We start from the raw sequence: 21,793 nt of genomic DNA on the forward strand, positions 1-21,793 counted from the left end.
CGCAACCTGAAAACGATCTACGAGCAAGCCACCTTCCGCAAACTATTGAAGACCCATCTTTTTGAGAAAATCTACGGAAAGAACCAAAACACATAAAGCCCACACTCACTGTTCAGTAATGCATCAATACAGCCACTTCTGAATTCTCATCCCCCGTAATCTCACCACACTCATACCTTTACTCACAGAAAATGTATACCAAATGTTCTCCTGTTATTATATATTGCCCCTTTTTGTTATGTAATCCATAACCGAGTTGTAACAATTGTATTTCCATGATTCATAATATATTGTAAGCCACACTGAGCCCGCAAAAAGGTGGGAAACTGTGGGATACAAATGCAATAAATAAATAAAAATAATAATAATCGGATAACACGCTGCAATGTAGCTGTGCTGATTAGCGCAGTACACGCCTGCTCTCCGCCCTGACCCACCCCAGCAGCCTTCCCAATCCCAATCCTCCCTCCCTCCCACCCACACAGAAGAAGATCAAGACCCTCCTCAGGAGTGGAGGAGTGGCCTAGTGGTTAGGGTGGTGGACTTTGGTCCTGGGGAACTGAGTTCAATTCCCACTTCAGGCACAGGCAGCTCCTTGTGACTCTGGGCAAGTCACTTAACCCTCCACTGCCCCATGTAAGCCGCATTGAGCCTGCCATGAGTGGGAAAGCGCAGGGTACAAATGTAACAAAAATAAAATAGATACTATTGGAGATTCTACATGGAATGTTGCTATTCCACTAGCAACTTCCATGTAGAAGGCTGCACAGGCTTCTGTTTCTGTGAGTCTGATGTCCTGCACATACGTGCAGGACGTCAGACTCACAGAAGCAGAAGCCTGCGCGGCCACATTGGTGATCTGCAAGGGCCGACTTCTACATGGAATGTTGCTAGTGGAATAGCAACATTCCATGTAGAATCTCAAATAGTAGCAACAGTGGAGGAGTGGCCTAGTGGTTAGGGTGGTGGACTTTGGTCCTGAGGAACTGAGTTCGATTCCCACTTCAGGCACAGGCAGCTCCTTGTGACTCTGGGCAAGTCACTTAACCCTCCATTGCCCCATGTAAGCCGCATTGAGCCTGCCATGAGTGGGAAAGCGCAGGGTACAAGTGTAACAAAATAAAAATCCCCACAACAGCAGCCATTTTAAGGAGGTGGCCATCCTGGGCAGGGGTGAGTAGGCATTGCTTTTGCCCGTTTCCCTCCTAGACCACATGAAAGTGGGCAGGCAATCCTGCCATGATCCTGGGGAGGGAGGGGATCTTGATGTTCCAAGGTGGTGGGAAATCTTTAGTGAAGGGAAATCTTGCCTCACCAATCTACTACATTTCTTTGAAGGGGTGAACAAACGTGTGGATAAAGGGGAGCCGGTTGATGTTGTGTATCTGGATTTTCAGAAGGCGTTTGACAAAGTACCTCATGAAAGACTCCAGAGGAAATTGGAGAGTCATGGGATAGGAGGTAGTGTCCTACTGTGGGGATTAAAAACTAGTTAAAAGATAGAAAACAGAGACTAGGGTTAAATGGTCAGTATTCTCAATAGAGAAGGGTAGTTAGTGGGAGTTCCCCAGGGGTCTGTGCTGGGACCGCTGCTTTTTAACATATTTATAAATGACATAGAGATGGGAGTAACTAGTGAGGTAATTAAATTTGCTGATGACACAAAGTTATTCAAAGTCGTTAAATCGCGGGAGGATTGTGAAAAATTACAACAGGACCTTACGAGACTGGGAGACTGGGCGGCTAAATGGCAGATGACGTTTAATGTGAGCAAGTGCAAGGTGATGCATGTGGGAAAGAGGAACCTGAACTATAACTATGTAATGCAAGGTTCCACATTAGGAGTCACCGACCGGGAAAGAGATCTAGGTTTGATCGTTGATGATACGTTGAAACTTTCTGCTCAAGCTTCTCCTTCTTACCTACAAATGCACTCAGTCTGCAGCCCCTCATTACCTCTCTACCCTCATCTCCCCTTACGTTCCCGCCCGAAACCTCCGCTCACAGGACAAATCCCTCCTCTCAGTACCTTTCTCCACCACCGCCAACTCCAGGCTCCGCCCATTCTGCCTCACCTCACCCTATGCTTGGAATAAACTTCCTGAGCCCCTACGCCAAGCCCCCTCCCTACCCATCTTCAAATCCTTGCTCAAAGCCCACCTCTTTAATGTTGCCTTTGGCACTTAACCTTTATACCTTTCAGGAAATCTAGACTGCCCCAATTTGACTGCCCCTACTTGACTGACTGTACATTTGTCCTTTAGATTGTAAGCTCCTTGAGCAGGGACTGTCCTTCTATGTGAAATTGTACAGCGCTGCGTAACCCTAGTAGCGCTCTAGAAATGTTAAATAGTAGTAGTAGTAGTGTGTGGTGGCAGCTAAGAAAGCAAATAGAATGTAAGGTATTAATAGGAAAGGAATGAAAAACAAAAATGGGGACATTAAAATGCCTTTGTATTGCTCCATGGTGCAACTGCACCTTGAATATTGTGTGCAATTCTGGTCCCTGCATCTCAAAAAAGATATAGAGGTGTATTTTCAAAGTATTAAGACTTAAAAAGTTCCTTGTAACCTTTGGAACTCTGTAAGTCTAAGGGATTTGAAAATTAGCCCCATAGTGGAATTAGAAAAGGTACAGAGAAGGGCGATGAAAATGATAAAGGGGATGGGACGACTTCCCTACGAGGAAAGGCTAAAGCGCCTAGGTTTCTTCAGCTTAGAGAAAATACAGCTGAGGGAGAAATATGATAGAGGTCTATAAAATAATGAGTGGAGTGGAATGGGTAGATGTGAATCACTTGTTTACTCTTTCCAAAAATACTAGGACTACGGGTCATGCAATGAAGCTACAAAGTAGTACATTTAAAACAACTTAGAGAAAATATTTCTTCACTCAACGTTTAATTAAACTCTGGAATTCTTTGCCATAGAACGTAGTAAAAGCAGTTAGTTTAGCAGAGTTTAAAAAAGGGTTGGATAGCTTCCTAAAAGAAAAGTCCATAAGCCATTATTAAAATGGACTTGGGAAAATCCACTGCTTATTTATTTCTAGGATAAGCAGCATAAAATCTATTTTACTGTTTTGGAATCTTGCCAGGCAGTGGCGTCGCGAGGGCAGCTGACACCCGGGGCGGGTCGCCGCTGCGCACCCCCCACCCCCGGGTGCAGCGCGGCACACCCTCCCCCCTCCGGAGTGCAACCCCCCCCCTCCCCCGAGAACATACCTGGAAGGCGGTGAGGGGCGGGCGGGAGATCCATTCCGCCGAGTGCACGCCGCTGGGGGGTGTCGGCGCCTCGCTGGTTCCCTGCTCTCTCTGCCCCGGAACAGGACCTGTTCCGGGGCAGAGAGAGCAAGGAACCAGCGAGGCACCGACACCCCCCAGCGGCGTGCATCCGGGGCGGACCGCCCCACCGCCCCCCCTTCCTACGCCACTGTTGCCAGGTACTTGTAACCTGGATTGGCAACTGTTGGAAACAGGATGCTGGGCTTGATGGACCTTCGGTCTGTCCCAGTATGGCAACACCTATTGTGACAAGGCTAGCACTTGGGGCCCTGCAGAGAGGCAGCTAATCCCCAAACTATGATTCCCAGAAGCCCTTTCAGGAAGAAGAGAGGAGGGTAGCCTCAAAAGGGTGGAACGGATTTCCAACCCTAGCAGGGGGAGCAGTGGCTCAGTGCTAGGTGAATCAGTTACTCCCTTCCCCACTAGAGGGAGAAGGGGAGGTGAAGTTCAGTCCCTTGGCTGCATCGCTGGTATATAATTCCCCCCAGCTGTGAGAGAAAGGGGAGAGATTTCCTGGTGGCTCTCAGTCACCAGGAGGGAGAGGAAATCGATCGATTAAGATAGAGACTCCATGGAGTATGTGGAGGATGGAAAGGGCCTGCCACTGGGGGGGGGGGGGGGGGGGGGAGTAAGCTGCCATGGAGTGTGAGAATGTAAATGTAGCCCTGTCCAGCACATGAAGGAAGTATGAGAGGCCACAGGGGTTGTGGTGCTGTGAGGAAGGAGGAAAACTGCCAGCCCTGCTCAGTACAGGGACCTCCTGGGTGCTGTGAAGAGGACGGGTGCATTAAGTACTGGTTTCCTTTGAAGAGACTGTTTGTGAAAGTTTGGGAATTATTGGGATGCACAGAACAGCAGGCTGAACTTTGACTGAGCCCTTCTGAGGGAGAGGGGAAGGTAGTGCAAAGGAAGTGGGCCTGAACTGTTAAGGAACTGAATGTTGGCTGGAGTTTTGAACCCGGCCTGAACCCTTTTTGTAAACTGCACTTTGATTTGGGGAGTGGAATTGAATTGAGAATAAAACACTTTGGCCCTAAGTCCAAATGGCAGTCTTGTTCTGTACCGGAAACCTGTGAGCCTAACAGGGCTGCTGGCACTAGGGTTACCATATTTTGTCCCCCAAAAAGGAGGACACATGCCCTGCCCCCACCACACACCCCACCCCACCCCCTTTCACACCCTCGCTCCTCCCCCTGTCACACCTTCGCTCTGCCCCTGTCACATTTTCCCCTCCCCCCTGTCACATACCCTGTCATCACCCCCCTCCCCTTACCTTACTACTGCCCTGGTGGTCTAGTGACCTCTTTGGGGCAGGGAAGAGCCCCCTCTTTCCTGGCCGGAGCGCTGCCCTGCATGCACCCTTCCTGTTGCTGATCCTCGGCGCCGATTCAAAATGGCCGCCGAGAGTTGAAGTCTCGTGAGGTCACTTCAACTCTCGGCGGCCATTTTGAATCGGCTCCGAGGATCAGCAACAGGAAGAATGCATGCAGGGCAGCGGTCCGGGCAGGAAAGATGGGGCTCTTTCCTGTCCCGAAGGCAGAAGAGGTCACTAGACCACCAGGGCAGTAGTAAGTAAGGGGAGAGGAGGCTAGCAATCTGCCTGTTTGTCCGGATTTCTGGACAAACGGGTAGGTTGGTGGGCTGGCCGTCCTATAGGACGGCCCGCCCACCAGCCTGCCCGTTTGTCCAGCAATCCGGACAAACGGGCAGATTGGCAAAACCCGCCCGGTTGCCCGGATATGCCCTCAAAAAGAGGACATATCCGGGTAAATCAGGACATATGATAACCCTAGCCGGCAACAGCCCAGAGCGGAGGAAGTGGACCTCTTTACACTATATACTACGGGATGCCTGAGTGCACCCCACGGTAAGCACTCTTTTGCTGTTGTAAGGAACTCTAAATGACCTGACGGTATCCATTTAAGATGGAGCTGAGTTTGGGTGAGAGAGGGCCACAAACCTTATCCAGAAAATAGTGATACTCAGTCCTTATCCTTATAAGTAATCCGGATAATAATCAAAATGATTTAAGTGATCAGAAGTTCCTTCCCACTTAAATCACTTGGAGCTGGCTCACTGCCAGTATTCAATGGTGATGATATTAAGGATGTAGTATAAAAATGATAGCACCCCCAGCTCAGGAGGGACTATCAAGAGTTAAACATAAAAAATGTGAAACTGAGATCATTTTAAGACAGAGCAGGACAGATGCATTTAACTTAGTTACAGATTGCTGAATTAACAGCTTAAGCAATGAATGTTTTGTTCAGATTCTGGGAAGTCACTAAGAACATGCGTGTTTGGAAGGGAGTAGGGAAGTAAGAGAGAAATATGCAGATGTTTGAGCATGCAGATGGAATATGGAATAAAGTATGATATTTCCTCATTTCTAGAAATGTTAGATTTTTACTGGAACCATTAGCAGTTTTGGAAAGTACACTGAACCCCTGAACTTGCAGATGTAAGCAGAATATAATCTAGCCAATGATTTTTCCCATGCTTTGTGATGTAACCAGTTAATTTATGACAATGCATTCTTAATAAAAGAGAAAAGGGCCTGAGGAATTGCGAGACAGTTCTGAGTGGCCTCCTCAATGCTAATATGTGAGACCCTCAGTTCTCTCTTCCCAAGGCCGTTGACGTGTATATATTTATCTGGTGTATGCAGGGCCGGTCTTAGGGTGAGGCGACCGCATAGGGCCTTGCGCTCAAGGGGGCCCCGCGCGGCGCACCTGAACTCCCCCCCAACCGCCCGAGTTCCAGTCCCCCTCCCTCTGAATTTTAAAAAAGTCATCTAAGTTACCTTGTCGGGGTTACAGCGGCAGGCGGCAGCAGTGAAAAGCGTGCGAGCTGCTCGGCGCTTCAGGAGCCTTCCCTTCCCTTTCTCAGCTCTGGTCCCGCCCTCCCACCCTTGCAGAAACAGGAAATGAGGGCGGGAGTCGGGACCAGAGCTGAGAGAGAGAAAGGAAGGCTCCTGAAGCGCCGAGCTGTAAGTCCAAGAGATGAGGTACGACAATTACCATGTTCTACCTTTCCAGTCCTGAATAGAGAGTTAAACTGAGGAGCAAAAAGGGTTAACTGCACCAGATATGTGTGGAGACGATTGTGCGCTGAGTTTAATCCAGAGGAGAATTACCAAGTGCTGTCCCTGGTTTAGTAAATAGAGGAGATTTAAGGTAAGAACTGAACTGTGAACTCTGAGTGCCCTGATAGTATTTGAAGATTTTGCTTTGAGCTGTGCTGACTACCTGAAAGTCCCTGATGGTACAGACCAAGTTGACTAGTTATAAACTGGTTATTAAGTTGCTGTTAGGAAAGCAAGTTAAGGTTTTCTGCAACTGGGGCTGCTGACCAGTCTGTGGTGTGCGAGAGAATGAAAGAGTACCCAGAGATACAGTACCCTCGGCCTACCGGAGTAAGTCCGGCCCTGGCCTGCTCCCAGCAGCTCGTGAGATCCAGTGGGAGCAGTGTGTGTGTCCTGAAGTGATATCATTTGTGTGACCCTGGCTCCTAGGTGTGAGGTGCGAGCCAGAAGTGTGCCCAGGGTTTATTTACTTTTTATAAACGTTTTGATGATGTTTTAGGTTATCAAGAGAAATCAAACAAAATAAAACAAGGAAAAGAAAATAAGATGATACCTTTTTTATTGGACATAACTTATCATCTTATTTTCTTTTCCGTGTTTTATTTTGTTTGATTTCTATTGATAACCTTTAAGAGTGGACTAACACGGCTACCACACCTCTCTACTGATTTTAGAAACTGTTTTACCAAGTGATTGGATAGTGGAGTTGAACGGGTAGATGTGAAGCGTCTGTTCATGTTTTCCAAAAATACTAGGACTAGGGGGCATGCGATGAAGCTTCAATGTAGTAAATTTTAAAACGAATCGGAGAAAATATTTCTTCATTCAACGTGTAATTAAACTCTGGACTTCGTTGCCAGAGAATGTGGTAAAGGTGGTTAGCTTGGCAGAGTTTAAAAAAGGTTTGGACGGCTTCCTAAAGGAAAAGTCCATAGACCGTTATTAAATGGACTTGGGGAAAATCCACTATTTCTGGGATAAGCAGTATAAAACGTTTTGTACTTTTTGGGATCTTGCCGGGTTTTTGTGACCTGGATTGGCCACTGTTGGAAACAGGATGCTGGGCTCGATGGACCTTTGGTCTTTCCCAGTATGGCAATACTTATGTACTTACGTATTTTTGTGTGTATATATTTTAACAGTATGGCTACACAATATTTTTTATTCAGCTTATAACGTAAGCATACGCATTTCATATCCACTATTTTATTTTCAGTGTTTTCTACACCCCTGATGCAGATAATCATAGAACGTGACCACGTTGGGTCTTCTGCTGTTCAATAAACACCTTTCGGCCATACCTGATGCTCCACTGTCATCAGTGCTCTTCTACTTTTTGACCACCATTATGGAGGAGATGTGAAAATTCTCTTCCTCCTTTGAACCCCCCCCCCCCCCCCCCCCCGAATATCACTTACCAGTAATTCTTGCAAGGCCAGGCATTCTTTTCCCTGCCTCTCCAGCTACGTGTGCTCCCAAGCTGTGACCAATTAAATGGACATTTGATAATGGAACTTCAAAATTCTCCTGCAGTAATAAACAAACATTAATTTATTAGTTGAATTTGATTATGTCTGAATAAATGTTTCACAAAGAGCTGTTTGTACCTGGAGATACAATTAGACGAAGACGCCCCTCTATGAATTAGAGATGACAGACCTGGGACATGAGATGGGAAAGAGACTTAGGGGCAGTTGCAGCAAAGTCCTGGCAAAGCACCGATCGCTATTTCCACCTTGGTAACGATTACCGAGTTGGAAATAGTGAAGAATCGGCATGCAAATGAGCTTCTCACAAAAACAGCGAGCTGCTCGGTAGGAGGGAAGCCAATTGGTCACCCGAGCATGTGCAGAACAACCAATCGCTAAGCGTAGCTGCTGTGTGCACGCTACAGATGTCTTTCATAAATGCATACAAGCTACATGTATGAAAGCAGAGTGTAGCTTTCTTTTTGGTTTTCAAACTTTTTTTAAATTTTTTTTTATCGCTGACAGACCTTCGGCAGCAGTGCAGGCAGACAGGGAAGCAAGGGAGAGCGAAGCAAAGGAGAGAGTGAAGGGCTGAGTGTGTGCATGCTTGGCGAACAGGGGGTGGGCTCCAGAGATGCCGCAGCTCGCCTCAGCCATTCGGCAGCTGCTATTTCAGTGGTAATGGGAAGGAAACAGCAGTACCGGTAGCGCCTGACCACCTGTAAAAATTTAATTGCTAGGAAAACGACTGTGCATCACTTGGAATGCACATTTGAATAGCAATTAGCTCATTAAAATAACTTTGCTTACAATTTTCGTCAGTTGCTACTGTGACAGGAAAAGAGCCTGCTGAACTCCGTGCTCGCTAAACTGGCTAAAACCAGTATAAAAAGCACGTTGCTGGTTCATTACGTTTTGTGCATCTGGGTGATAGAGGCCCTTTACTAAGGTGCATTAAGTACTTATCACATTGTACCCCATTGACATGGCTGTGTGCATTAATTCAGGTGCTAACTGCAAAGCCTATTATGGATTGCATATGTCTGATCTTCAAGGTCCTGAAAGGAAATTGAGTACTTGAAGAACAGGATGACCTTCTACACACCGCCAAGGACACTAAGGTCCTCTCAACCACACCCTCTCCAAAAGACATTGCACGATGTGATACCCGCAAGCGAGCCTTCTCCGGAGTAGCCCCCACACTCTGGAATGCACTGCCTGAAAGGCTGTGCTTAAAACAAGACTATCTCTACTTCAGGAAGCAGGTGAAAGCTTGGCTCTTCAACCAGGCCTTTAATGGAAGAAGTAACTACCTAACTTGTTAGTCTCACTCACACACACAAGGATTGACTCGGGCTGCACATACTGCACCAGGACATGTTTATCCAATCCTACCCTAGCTGCACTAACCATTAGGCTACCCCTCCAAAGTTAGGTATGCTTCCCTGTGAAACATCCTGAAGGCCCAAGCTGGGGGGGGGGGGGGGGGGCTCATTCTAACCTCTACATGATAATGGCACACAAAACCCTCCTTAAGTAAACCATGCAACAGCGCAGTGGCATACTACCTATCAGCCAGTGCCTTGGTCACCCAGGGCCCTCCAGTAGCGGCAGAACCCATCTTGCATTCCCGTAGAGTGACATCCCTCTCAGGGGACAAACAGATTATCATACTGGTGGCTACAGGGTTCCCTGCAATATCATCTCATTGGTGCCACAGATCAGACATGTCCCCTGGGTCACAACCAGCAGCCTCCAGCTGTCCCTGCCTACCGAGTATAGCCGCCAAGAGGGGGGGGCAGAGGGGACAAAATTCTCCGGGCCTCAAAGGGGGGCCCGGCGCCGCAGTCCCACCCGCCCTCCATCGTTGACCGTCTGCCCCCTGCATTGAAATTGCAGTCTCACATTCGTGAAAGCAGCGCTGCAGGCAGCAGAACGCCTCCCTTCCCTCCCTGTGTCCCGCCCTCGTCTAACGTAACTTCCGCGCTGCTTTCATGGAGGTGAGACTGCGATTTCAATGCAGGGGGCCCGGCCTGGTGGCGACCTCGGGGGGGGGGGGGGGGGAGTGGCGGCAACCTTGGGGGGGGGGGGCCCAGTCTCTCGGCGGCCCAGCTACCGAGAGCCAGCTGTACCACTAGGCAAGCCATGTAGGATGTGCTGATCTCAACTGCAAACCTTTTAAATACATAGGTCACCAGCCTGCTGTGGAGAGGGCCTGGGAGTAGGTTATAAAGGACCTTGGCTCCTGGGAGTGCCCCTCACCCTATGACAGGGCCACCCCCAGCAGGTGAATGTTCAGGAGGAAAAGAAGGACCCCTGAAGGCACATGCCCAAACTAGAAGGGGAAGATGGCTCCCTTGGGCAGTAAGGCAGCAGATGACTGCAGCTTAGCCCCCCCAAAAAACAGCTGCTTCGCCTGTCAGCAAGCATCCCCCCCTCCCTAGCCCAGCTCCTGCTGCAAGTCACAGGCCTGCGCAGAGACATGCAGCAGGAGCTGGGAGCTCTACTTAATATTCAGGGACAAATGCTCACTGAGCTGAGGATACCGCGTGAAGAGCAGCGGCAGACACAGTGATGGCTTTCATAGCATAGCCAGTGGTTTCAACACTTCTAGGCAAACCCTGGGAAAAGGAGAGATTGTAAAACAAGAGGGGAGAAAAGAGGAATCCCTCAGTGTCCACAATCAGAGTAGCTCCTCCTTAATGTCAGGTGCTGAACCAGGGGTGTAGCCAGACTTCGGCGGGAGGGGGGTCCAGAGCCCGAGGTGAGGGGGCACATTTTACAGCCGAGGTCCTTTTCTTCCTGCAAAAGGCTTCCTTCTGTTTCTGACGTCCTGCACGACGTCAGAAACAGAAGGAAGCCTTTTGCGGGAAGAAGAGGACCTCGGCTGGCGGGGGTTGGGGTCCCCCACCAGCAAAGGCAGGCGACGGCAACGGTGGGTTGGCGACGGGAGGGGGGTCGAGAGGGTCATCGGCAGGGGGGTCCAGGGCCAAATCTACAGGGGCCCAGCCCCCCCAGGCCCCACATAGCTGCGCCACTGTGCTGAACCAGAGAGCTGCCTAATTGAGAGAGGCCTAATGTGCCCCTGCATCACAAGAAGGCCTACTGGGACTTGACCCTGCCACCCCCAGGATCCCAGGCTACACCCCAAACCATTATGCCACGCCTCCAGTAGCCAGAAAAAGAGGTGACAGGGAAAGTGTTAAGGCTGCCACAGCCAGCAGTAGCCTCAGAACTTAGGGCCTCTTTTACGAAGCTGCGGCAAAAGGGGGCCTGCGCTGGCATCAGCACGTACTTTTCATGCATGCCGAGGCCCCCCTTTTACTGCAGTGAGTAAAAGGCAGGTTTTGGGGTTTTTTTCAGGAAACTCGGTGGAATGGAGGGTTCGGCCATAACCAGGGCTCGAGTGGAATTTAAGTCTACCCCTGGCTGATAGCGAGACCTTCGGGGTGGCAGCCTGAAGGGAGTATTCAGTTACTGGAAGCCTAGCCCCGATGAGTGTCGTCTGGTTCCTGAGTGGACGAGCTGACGGGTCCAGAATGAGTAAGTGACTGCCGTGCCTCTCGAGCCCCCTCTAACCCGGGATAGCAGCATTTGTGGAGGCCAGCATGCTGGGCCCCAGTCCAGTTCAATGGCGTTCCTAGGCTGGCTGACACCCGGGGCGGATCGCTGATGTGCCCCCCCCCCGGCGAAATTACACCACCTCGGGTGCAGCGCGACCCCCCCCGGGTGCATTTTTACCTGCTTGGGGGGGGGGGGGGCTGCGCGCCTGTCGGCTCCGAGTCCGCTCGTTCCCTGCTGCTCCCTCTGCCCCGGAACAGGAAATAACCTGTTCCACGCAGAGGGAGCAGCAGCGAGGGAACGAGCGGACTCGGCCAACAGGCGCATGGCACCCCCCCCAGCAGCGTGCACCCGGGGCTGACCGCCCCCACCGCCCCCCCCCCCCTGGGTACGCCACTGGTCCAGTTCTATGCTGGAGCCTAGAACCAAGTTCCCATCACAGGTGGTGTCCCTTGACAAATAGGATAGGTAGACCCAGGGGTGGCCCAGCCATTAGGCCACCGGAGGCGGGGGCCTTGGGCGGCAATCTTCGGGGAGCGGCATCCCCCCACTCTTTGGCAGGGGTGTAGCCAGACCTCGGCAGGAGCGGGGGCCAGAGCCTGAGATGGGGGGCACTGTTTAGCTGCCTCCCCCCACCGCCAACCCCCCTCCCGCCACTTTGGACCCCCCCCGCCACCGCCACCGCAACCCCGCCTGCCATCGCCACCGCCCGCCCGCCCGCCCTCTGCCCTGCTGCCACATCAGGTACCTTGTTTGCTGGCAGGTGTCCCCAATCCCCGCCAACCAAAAAGTATTCTTCAGCACCGATCGACTCCGGCGCCTTCGTTGTGTGATCATCTGTTTCTGACGCCTTACATCCTGCACGGGGCTACATGCACAGTACAGGATGTAAGGCATCAGAAACAGATGATCACACAACGAAGGCGCTGGAGTCGACCGGCGCTGAAGAAGACTCTTCGGCTGGTGGGGATTGGGGACCCCCGCCAGCAAACAAGGTACCTGATGATGCCGCGGCGGCGAGGCAGGGGGGGGCGTCAGGCTCAGTCTCTGGCTGTCTTCAAGTCTAGGCTTAAAGCCCACCTCTTTGCTACTGCTTTCGACTCCTAACCATGACTCTCTTACTTATCACCCCTACCACTGCAATTTCCCCACCCCTAGTTGTCTGTTCGTCTGTCCAATTTAGATTGTAAGCTCTGTTGAGCAGGGACTGTCTTTTCATGTTCATTTGTACAGCGCTGCGTAAGTCTAGTAGCACTATAGACATGTTTAATAGTAGTAGTATGAGCCAAGTATAGGACAGTCAAGCCATTGTGACATCACTGATGAGGTTGGCTCTTAGGCATTGGTGGACTGAGGCATTATGACATCACAATGTCAGCTCTGGTTAAATCACCGCAGCTCTTCAATACCTTTCCGCTCTCATCTCTCCCTACACTCCTCCCCGTGAACTCCATTCGCTGGGTAAATGTCTCCTGTCGTCCCCCTTCTCGCCCACTGCTAACTCCCGGCTCCGTTCCTTCTATCTCGCTGCTCCCTCTATGCCTGGAAGACTCCCTGAGCCAGTACGTCAGGCTCAGTCTCTGGCTGTCTTCAAGTCTAGGCTTAAAGCCCACCTCTTTGCTACTGCTTTCGACTCCTAACCATGACTCTCTTACTCAACGCCCTCACTTATCACCCCTACCACTGCAATTTCCCCACCCCTAGCTGTCTGTTCGTCTGTCCAATTTAGATTGTAAGCTCTGTTGAGCAGGGACTGTCTTTTCATGTTCATTTGTACAGCGCTGCGTAAGTCTAGTAGCGCTATAGAAATGTTTAATAGTAGTAGTAGTAGTATGAGCCAAGTATAGGACAGTCAAGCCATTGTGACATCACTGATGAGGTTGGCTCTTAGGCATTGGTGGACTGAGGCATTATGACATCACAATGTCAGCTCTGGTTAAATCACCGCAGCTCCTCAGTACCTTTCCGCTCTCATCTCTCCCTACACTCCTCCCCGTGAACTCCGTTCGCTGGGTAAATGTCTCCTGTCGTCCCCCTTCTCCCCCACTGCTAACTCCCGGCTCCGTTCCTTCTATCTCGCTGCTCCCTATGCCTGGAATAGACTCCCTGAGCCGGTACGTCAGGCTCAGTCTCTGGCTGTCTTCAAGTCTAGGCTTAAAGCCCACCTCTTTGCTACTGCTTTCGACTCCTAACCATGACTCTCTTACTCAACGCCCTCACTTATCACCCCTACCACTGCAATTTCCCCACCCCTAGCTGTCTGTTCGTCTGTCCAATTTAGATTGTAAGTTCTGTTGAGCAGGGACTGTCTTTTCATGTTCATTTTTACAGCGCTGCGTAAGTCTAGTAGCGCTATAAAAATGTTTAATAGTAGTAGTAGTAATATTGGGCCCAGCGGCCTTATCTATATATATAAAACTCACCCTCAACGTTCTGAAGACAGTGACGTCAGTGAAGCCAAGCCCTGGCTTCCTTCAAAAAGGTTCGAAGGTTCATGGTGGTGAAGCCACCAAAATCGCTCTGGGCCCCGCCCTCGAGGGCGGAGCAATGGCAGAACAACAAAGGGGCTGGCAGGGAGGGAGGCAGGGAGGCGGTGGGAAATCGCTACGGGCCCTGCCCTCGAGGGCGGAGCAATGGCAGAACAACGAAGGGGTTGGCAGGGAGGGAGGGTGGCAGGGAGGCAGGGGGGTGGGAAATCGCTACGGGCCTCGCCCTCGCGTCAAACATCATGACGTTGAGGGCGGAGCAATGCCACAACAACAAAGGGGTTGGCGTTGGTGGGGGGGGGGGTGTTGCCGACGAAAACCTTGCTAGGGCCCGTTTCATTTGCTCAGAAACGTGCCTCTTTTACTAGTTTCAAAATAAAGGCAAGAATGTTATGAATTTGAAAATGCTAGGTTTGATTTTCTTACCTTGAAAACCCTTATGATCCTGGCCACTTCTACACCCACCACGCGGAAGTTGTTTGCCGCCTGAACATATTCCAATATATTTGAACATCCGTTTCGCCAGTCCACGCCGATACAGTTCACATCTTCCACGCTGAGCATTTTCTGGTAGAAACACAGAATGTTGCATGCAATTTTTATGATTGTTAGTGGCCTAGTGGTTAGGTACAGGCAGCTCCTTGTGACTCTGGGCAAGTCACTTAACCCTCTATTGCCCCATGTAAGTCGCATTGAGCCTGCCTTGAGTGGGAAAGCGCGGGGTACAAATGTAACAAAAATAAAATAGATACTATTGGAGATTCTACATGGAATGTTGCTACTATTGGAGATTCTACATGGAATGTTGCTACTGTTGGAGATTCTACATGGAATGTTGCTATTCCACTAGCAACATTCCATGTACAAGGCTGCGCAGGCTTCTGTTTCTGTGAGTCTGACGTCCTGCACGTACATGCAGGACATCAGACTCACAGAAGTAGAAGCCTGCGCAGCCACATTGGTGATCTGCAAGGGCCGACTTTCTACATGGAACGTTGCTAGTGGAATAGCAACATTCCATGTAGAATCTCAAATAGTAGCAACAGTGGAGGAGTGGCCTAGTGGTTAGGGTGGTGGACTTTGGTCCTGGGGAACTGAGGAACTGAGTTTGATTCCCACTTCAGGCACAGGCAGCTCCTTGTGACTCTGGGCAAGTCACCTAACCCTCCATTGCCCCATGTAAGCTGCATTGAGCCTGCCATGAGTGGGAAAGCGCGGGGTAACAAATGTAACAAAAAATTAAAAAAAAAATATTTAAAAAGGACTCACAAACTTCTGCTCAGTGTGCTGCTGCGGTGGCTAAGAAAGCACACAGAATTTTGAGTATTCAGGCAATGGTCAGGGCAGGCAGCAAACAAAGAAGTAGTCAAGATTCAGGTAATGATCAAATCCGCAAAACTCCACCAAGGTAGAAGCTGAAGCAAACTGATGACCGTGTTCTGCTCTTAAATAGGCCTCTCATCAGGAGATCCCTTCCACAGCTAACAGGCAAGGAACCTCATTGGGCACGCCCATAGGAATAAGCCTCTCAAGACGGCTGCCCCTCAGGAACCGATGCAGATGCTCTTCTCAAGATGGCTGCCCTTCAGGAACTGATACAAATGCACCTCTCAAGATGGCCACCCCTCAAATGAACCTTTCAAGATGGCCACCGTCAGGAGCAGCCAGGTAGGAGTGTAACACCTAAGTTTAGAAACGAGCTCTTATGCCACAGAAGGGTCCCTTTAGAGACCAACCAAACTTCGGCTGAAATTTGGGTATGGGTTTTGGTTGAAAATGCCCGTGCATTTTCTGCTGAAACCTGAAACTCATTCCTCCCCCACCTTACGATTACTTCTACTCCTTCTGTGATCACATCTCCCCAATCACTTCCCCCCATCCCACCCGTAGTGGGCCTACCTTAGGAAGGTGCCCTGTGCTGCTGCTCTATAAAATTTATTCCAAAAGGGGGGGGGGGTACTGTTTGAACAGCTGGTTCTCAGAGATATAGCGATGACAATTCATGAGCCTTGAAGTCCCACAAAATGGCAAAGCAAAGAATAAAAGGGGTCAGAGTAATGTACAAAAATGTATAGGAAAGAGTGAGTGGTTTGATCTGCCGCTACTTTCTGTTGCCCTCCAGCACCCGGGCTTCCTGATATCACAACTCTGCCTCCAACGCATGGACTTCTTCATGCAGCTGCTCTTTGAGCAGCAGAAGCTTAAGGTGGAAGGAGTACTATATAAGAATTTCAGAGACAGGGTTCCTGCACTTACCCACTCCTCCTCTCCCCCTTCCCCCCCCAAAAAAAGTCAAGGCATTTGAAATATTTAGAGCAGTGGATAGGGCTGCTTTGTGGTACCTAACATACCTTTACTACAAAAATATTTCACATCAGACTTTCTTTGACGATACCTTGTGGCACATTACCCTGGTAACTTCTCTTTGGCAAATAGCTCATGGCCCAGGAGTACTATTTCAGCCATATCCTTTGTGCCACTTTTGTGTGGTTGAAGTTCTGCAGGACAAGGTCCATGCGTATAATTGAAAATGTCATTGCACATGTGTTTCCGTTATCTCCACTGCTGATTCTTCTAGTTTTTGAGCTTAGCCCCAGTGCTCTGGGTTGGGTTATTCATTTATTTATAGCATGTATATCCCACAATTTCCCACCCACGGGCAGGCTCAATGTGGCTTAAAAACAGTCTTTAAAAACTTACATCAAGTCAGCAAACAAACAATCAATTTCATAGACGTTAAAGAGAGAAAGGGGAATAGCAAAGAAGAGAAAAGGAGAAAGAGTGGTGGTGATCAATATTTCGCGTTGACATGTACATTTCAGAAGTAAGATATGTTAGGCGGGATTCGAGCGTAAGCTTTTCCAAATAGAAAGGTCTTGAGGTGTTTTTTGAAGGCCGGGTGATCAGGAGTAAGTTTTACCAATTTAGGTAGACCATTCCACAAATGAGCGCTAATATAAGGGAAGGCGGATGCGTAGGTGGTCTTATACTTGAGGCCACAATATGCTGGGTAATGGAGATTTAGGTACGAACAAGCTGATCTTTGAGAATTCCTAGGTGGCAAGTTGATAAGGGTGTCCATATAAGTTGGGCTTCACCGTAGATTTTATGCACCAGAGTGCAAATTTTGAAGATCATTATGGATTTTGAAGATCATTTATAACATATAATATGCAGCGACACCTTCACTGTGCCACTCTATATTGCTTTTCGAGTTGGGTTTGGTGATTGTAGATAAAATATACCACAGAGTGAAAGGAGAACGCTTGTGAGGTCTCCTTCGGTAGAAGGTTTCCTTTCATTCATTTCCTAAGTATAAAATGGAAAAGTCTATGATAACGCCAAGGCAGGTAGAACTGATCGCACAAATAGAAGTTCTGTTTGGTTTGGGGAGAAAGGAATTCATAACACCGGAACAGAGTGGATAGAAATGTAAGAAGCAAACCCATAAGCAAAGATGTCCATGTGGTAAAATTCTTTTCTTACTTGGCACATATCCGTCACCCAGTTGCCTTCTGCTCGGTCAGTAAGTCCGTGAATGATCATATGTATCGCCTTGTCCTGTCTGAAGCTGGAAGCAGTGATGGTGGATGGGTCTTTCGCAGTGATCTCCTGAGGAAAGGGTAGATGGCATGTTATACAGTACAGAGGAATATTTAGATATTTGTAGTAGAGCACTGTTTTTAACAAGCCCATGAAATGTTTTGGATGTTGATGTAGGAATCAGAATGTCCAGGTTGGGATGTTCACATAGTTCCCCTAGTATTTCACATAAGACTCTGCTGAAATTGGAGCCTTTTGTAAAATACATACACGGGACACTGGAAAATATACAAGTATTTGTCGGAAAGCACAGCTATAGATCGAGGAAATGAATAGCATCACTCAGCAAGTTTTACATATGATTGTTGGTGAATAAACATTGTGTTTTTTTGGTCACTGGTGGCGTGGAGGGGCATAATTGAACATTTGGGCCAGCTTTAGAGATGGCCGGCATTGGTTTTCAGTGATAATGGAAACTAATGGCGGTGATCTCAAACCCGGCCAAATCCAAGGCATTTGGTCATGGGAGGAGCCAGCATTTGTAGTGCACTGGTCCCCCTCACATGCCAGGACACCAACCGGGCACCCTAGGAGGCACTGCAGTGGACTTCAGAAATTGCTCCCAGGTGCATACCTCCCTTACCGTGTGTGCAGAGCCCCCCAAATCCTCCCCAAAACCCACTCCCCACAACTGTACACCATTACCATAGCCCTTATGGGTGAAGGGGGGCACCTACATGTGGGTACAGTGGGTTTTGGGGGGGGTTGGAGGGCTCCAATTTACCACCACAAGTGTAACAGGTAGGGGGGATGGGCCTCGGTCCACCTGCCTGAAGTGCACTGCACCCACTAAAAACTGCTCCAGGGACCTGCATACTGCTGTCATGGAGCTGGGTATGACATTTGAGGCTGGCAAAAAAATGATTTTTATTTTTTTTTGGGTGGGAGGGGGTTGGTGACCACTGGGGGAGTAAGGGGAGGTGACCCCCGATTCCCTCCGGTGGTCCTCTGGTCAGTTGGGACACTTTTTGGAGGCTTGGTCCTAAAAATAAATGGACCAAGTGAAGCCGGCCAAGTGCTCGTCAGAGCCGGCCTTCTTCTTTCCATTATCGGCTGAAGCCGGCCATCTCTTAACCACGCCCCGTCCCGCCTTCAGTACCCTGCCGACCCGCCCCCTTTAACTTTGGCCGGCTCTGCGACGGAAAGCAGTTGAAGCCGGCCAAATCGTTTTTTGATTATACCGATTTGGCTGGGTTTAGGAGATGGCCGGCTATCTCCCGATTTGTGTCAGAAGATGGCCGGCCTTCTCGTTCGAAAATAAGCAGGATTGTGCCCAGATATTCAATGTCAGGACATGTTTCAGCAGGTGTAAATGCTGGTGCCCAAAATTACACTCCGGAAAGATCCATGCTAAGCTAATATTCAGCAAAGGGTGTTCTGTGCTGAATGTCCTTTTCTGAATTCTATCAGTGCAGATCCTTTTGGTACCTAACTTTGACCCCCTTCTACTAAGGCGCGCTCACATTTTTAGCCTGTGCTAAAATTGGGCATGCGCTGAACGTTAGAGATGCCGCCAATGCATTCCTATGGGGCGTCTCTAACGTTTAGCGCGTGCCCAATTTTAGCGTGCGCTAAAAACATGAGCGCGCCTTAGTAAAAGACCCCTTTGGGTGCCATTTTCTAAATCTGACCCTTGGTGTCCACACTTCCACAAAACTATGGATCCCTGTCTGGTGTCATGTCCGAAACTGGTGTCTGGATATATATATGTATATATATATATATATATATACAGTGAAACCTCAGTTTTCGTCAATAATCCGTCGAAAACAATCGATGAAATCCGAAATCGATGAAAACCGAGGCAATTAATGAGGACGCCCAAAATCGGGAGAAGGACGTCCACCTTCCGATACAAATTGGGAGATGGACGTCCTTCTTTTTCGACGAAATCCGAGGCAACCAACGAAAACCGAGACAAATTTCTCGTCGAAAAAATCAACGAAATCCGAAACCGACGAAAACCGAGGTACCTACTGTACATATGGCGCAAGCCATATATATATATATATATATATATATATATATATATATATATATATATATATATATATATATACTAGCCGTTGAGCCCGTAAAAACGGGCTAGTATAGGACGGGGGGGGGGGGGGGTTGAAAGGCCCTTCTCCTCGCCGCTGCAAGGCCCCCCCCGCCACCGAGCTCGCCGCTGCCCCTCCGAGGTCACCGCTATGGCGCCCCCCGGAGTCGCCACCACCCCTCCACCCGGGCCGGGCCCTCGCTTCGCTATTGAAACAGCGTGGGAACGCAGCACACAGCTCAGATGAGCTGCCGTCTTTCTTCTCTGCCTGTTTAGATTGTACAGTGGGGGAAATAAGTATTTGATCCCTTGCTGATTTTGTAAGTGTGCCCACTGACAAAGACATGAGCAGCCCATAATTGAAGGGTAGGTTATTGGTAACAGTGAGAGATAGCACATCACAAATTAAATCCGGAAAATCACATTGTGGAAAGTATATGAATTTATTTGCATTCTGCAGAGGGAAATAAGTATTTGATCCCCCACCAACCAGTAAGAGATCTGGCCCCTACAGACCAGGTAGATGCTCCAAATCAACTCGTTACCTGCATGACAGACAGCTGTCGGCAATGGTCACCTGTATGAAAGACACCTGTCCACAGACTCAGTGAATCAGTCAGACTCTAACCTCTACAAAATGGCCAAGAGCAAGGAGCTGTCTAAGGATGTCAGGGACAAGATCATACACCTGCACAAGGCTGGAATGGGCTACAAAACCATCAGTAAGACGCTGGGCGAGAAGGAGACAACTGTTGGTGCCATAGTAAGAAAATGGAAGAAGTACAAAATGACTGTCAATCGACAAAGATCTGGGGCTCCACGCAAAATCTCACCTCGTGGGGTATCCTTGATCATGAGGAAGGTTAGAAATCAGCCTACAACTACAAGGGGGGAACTTGTCAATGATCTCAAGGCAGCTGGGACCACTGTCACCACGAAAACCATTGGTAACACATTACGACATAACGGATTGCAATCCTGCAGTGCCCGCAAGGTCCCCCTGCTCCGGAAGGCACATGTGACGGCCCGTCTGAAGTTTGCCAGTGAACACCTGGATGATGCCGAGAGTGATTGGGAGAAGGTGCTGTGGTCAGATGAGACAAAAATTGAGCTCTTTGGCATGAACTCAACTCGCCGTGTTTGGAGGAAGAGAAATGCTGCCTATGACCCAAAGAACACCGTCCCCACTGTCAAGCATGGAGGTGGAAATGTTATGTTTTGGGGGTGTTTCTCTGCTAAGGGCACAGGACTACTTCACCGCATCAATGGGAGAATGGATGGGGCCATGTACCGTACAATTCTGAGTGACAACCTCCTTCCCTCCGCCAGGGCCTTAAAAATGGGTCGTGGCTGGGTCTTCCAGCACGACAATGACCCAAAACATACAGCCAAGGCAACAAAGGAGTGGCTCAGGAAGAAGCACATTAGGGTCATGGAGTGGCCTAGCCAGTCACCAGACCTTAATCCCATTGAAAACTTATGGAGGGAGCTGAAGCTGCGAGTTGCCAAGCGACAGCCCAGAACTCTTAATGATTTAGAGATGATCTGCAAAGAGGAGTGGACCAAAATTCCTCCTGACATGTGTGCAAACCTCATCATCAACTACAGAAGACGTCTGACCGCTGTGCTTGCCAACAAGGGTTTTGCCACCAAGTATTAGGTCTTGTTTGCCAGAGGGATTAAATACTTATTTCCCTCTGCAGAATGCAAATAAATTCATATACTTTCCACAATGTGATTTTCCGGATTTAATTTGTGATGTGCTATCTCTCACTGTTACCAATAACCTACCCTTCAATTATGGGCTGCTCATGTCTTTGTCAGTGGGCACACTTACAAAATCAGCAAGGGATCAAATACTTATTTCCCCCACTGTAAGCTCTCTTGAGCAGAGACTGTCCTTCCCCATGTTTAAACTTGTACAGCGCTGCGTAACCCTGGCAGCGCTATAGAAATGCTAAGTAGTAGTAGTCCCGCCTTCGTGCGAGGGCGGGACACAGGCAGGGAAGGAAGGCTGACGGCAGCTCAGCTGAGCTGTGTGCTGCGTTGATGCTGTTTCTATAGCGGAGCGAGGGCCCGGCCCGGGTGGAGGGTGGGTGGCGGCGGCGACTCCGGGTGGGGGGAGTGGTGGCGGCGACCTTAGGGGGGGGGGAAGCGGTAGCGACGGCGGTTTCATCCCTCCCCTTGCGCAGTAGAGACCCTCTCTGTCCCGCCCCCGTCATCACGTATTGACGCGGGGGCGGGACAGAGAGGGTCTTTTCTTTGCA

General features: G+C 49.4%; 1 protein-coding gene across 1 annotated transcript in view; it reads right to left on the reverse strand.

The window, feature by feature from the left end:
* The window catches only part of LOC115471077 (inactive pancreatic lipase-related protein 1-like), a 64,054-nt gene that overhangs the window by 25,955 nt on the left and 16,306 nt on the right, over nt 1-21,793 (reverse strand). The window contains exons 5-7 of the mRNA XM_030204751.1: nt 17,372-17,497; nt 14,312-14,452; nt 7,788-7,896 (exon numbers count right to left, since the gene is read on the reverse strand). Coding sequence (XP_030060611.1) covers nt 7,788-7,896; nt 14,312-14,452; nt 17,372-17,497 — 376 coding nt within the window. The remainder of the gene's footprint in view (nt 1-7,787; nt 7,897-14,311; nt 14,453-17,371; nt 17,498-21,793) is intronic.

Source organism: Microcaecilia unicolor, chromosome 5 (genome assembly GCF_901765095.1).
Source record: "Microcaecilia unicolor chromosome 5, aMicUni1.1, whole genome shotgun sequence".
Classification (NCBI taxonomy): domain Eukaryota; kingdom Metazoa; phylum Chordata; class Amphibia; order Gymnophiona; family Siphonopidae; genus Microcaecilia; species Microcaecilia unicolor.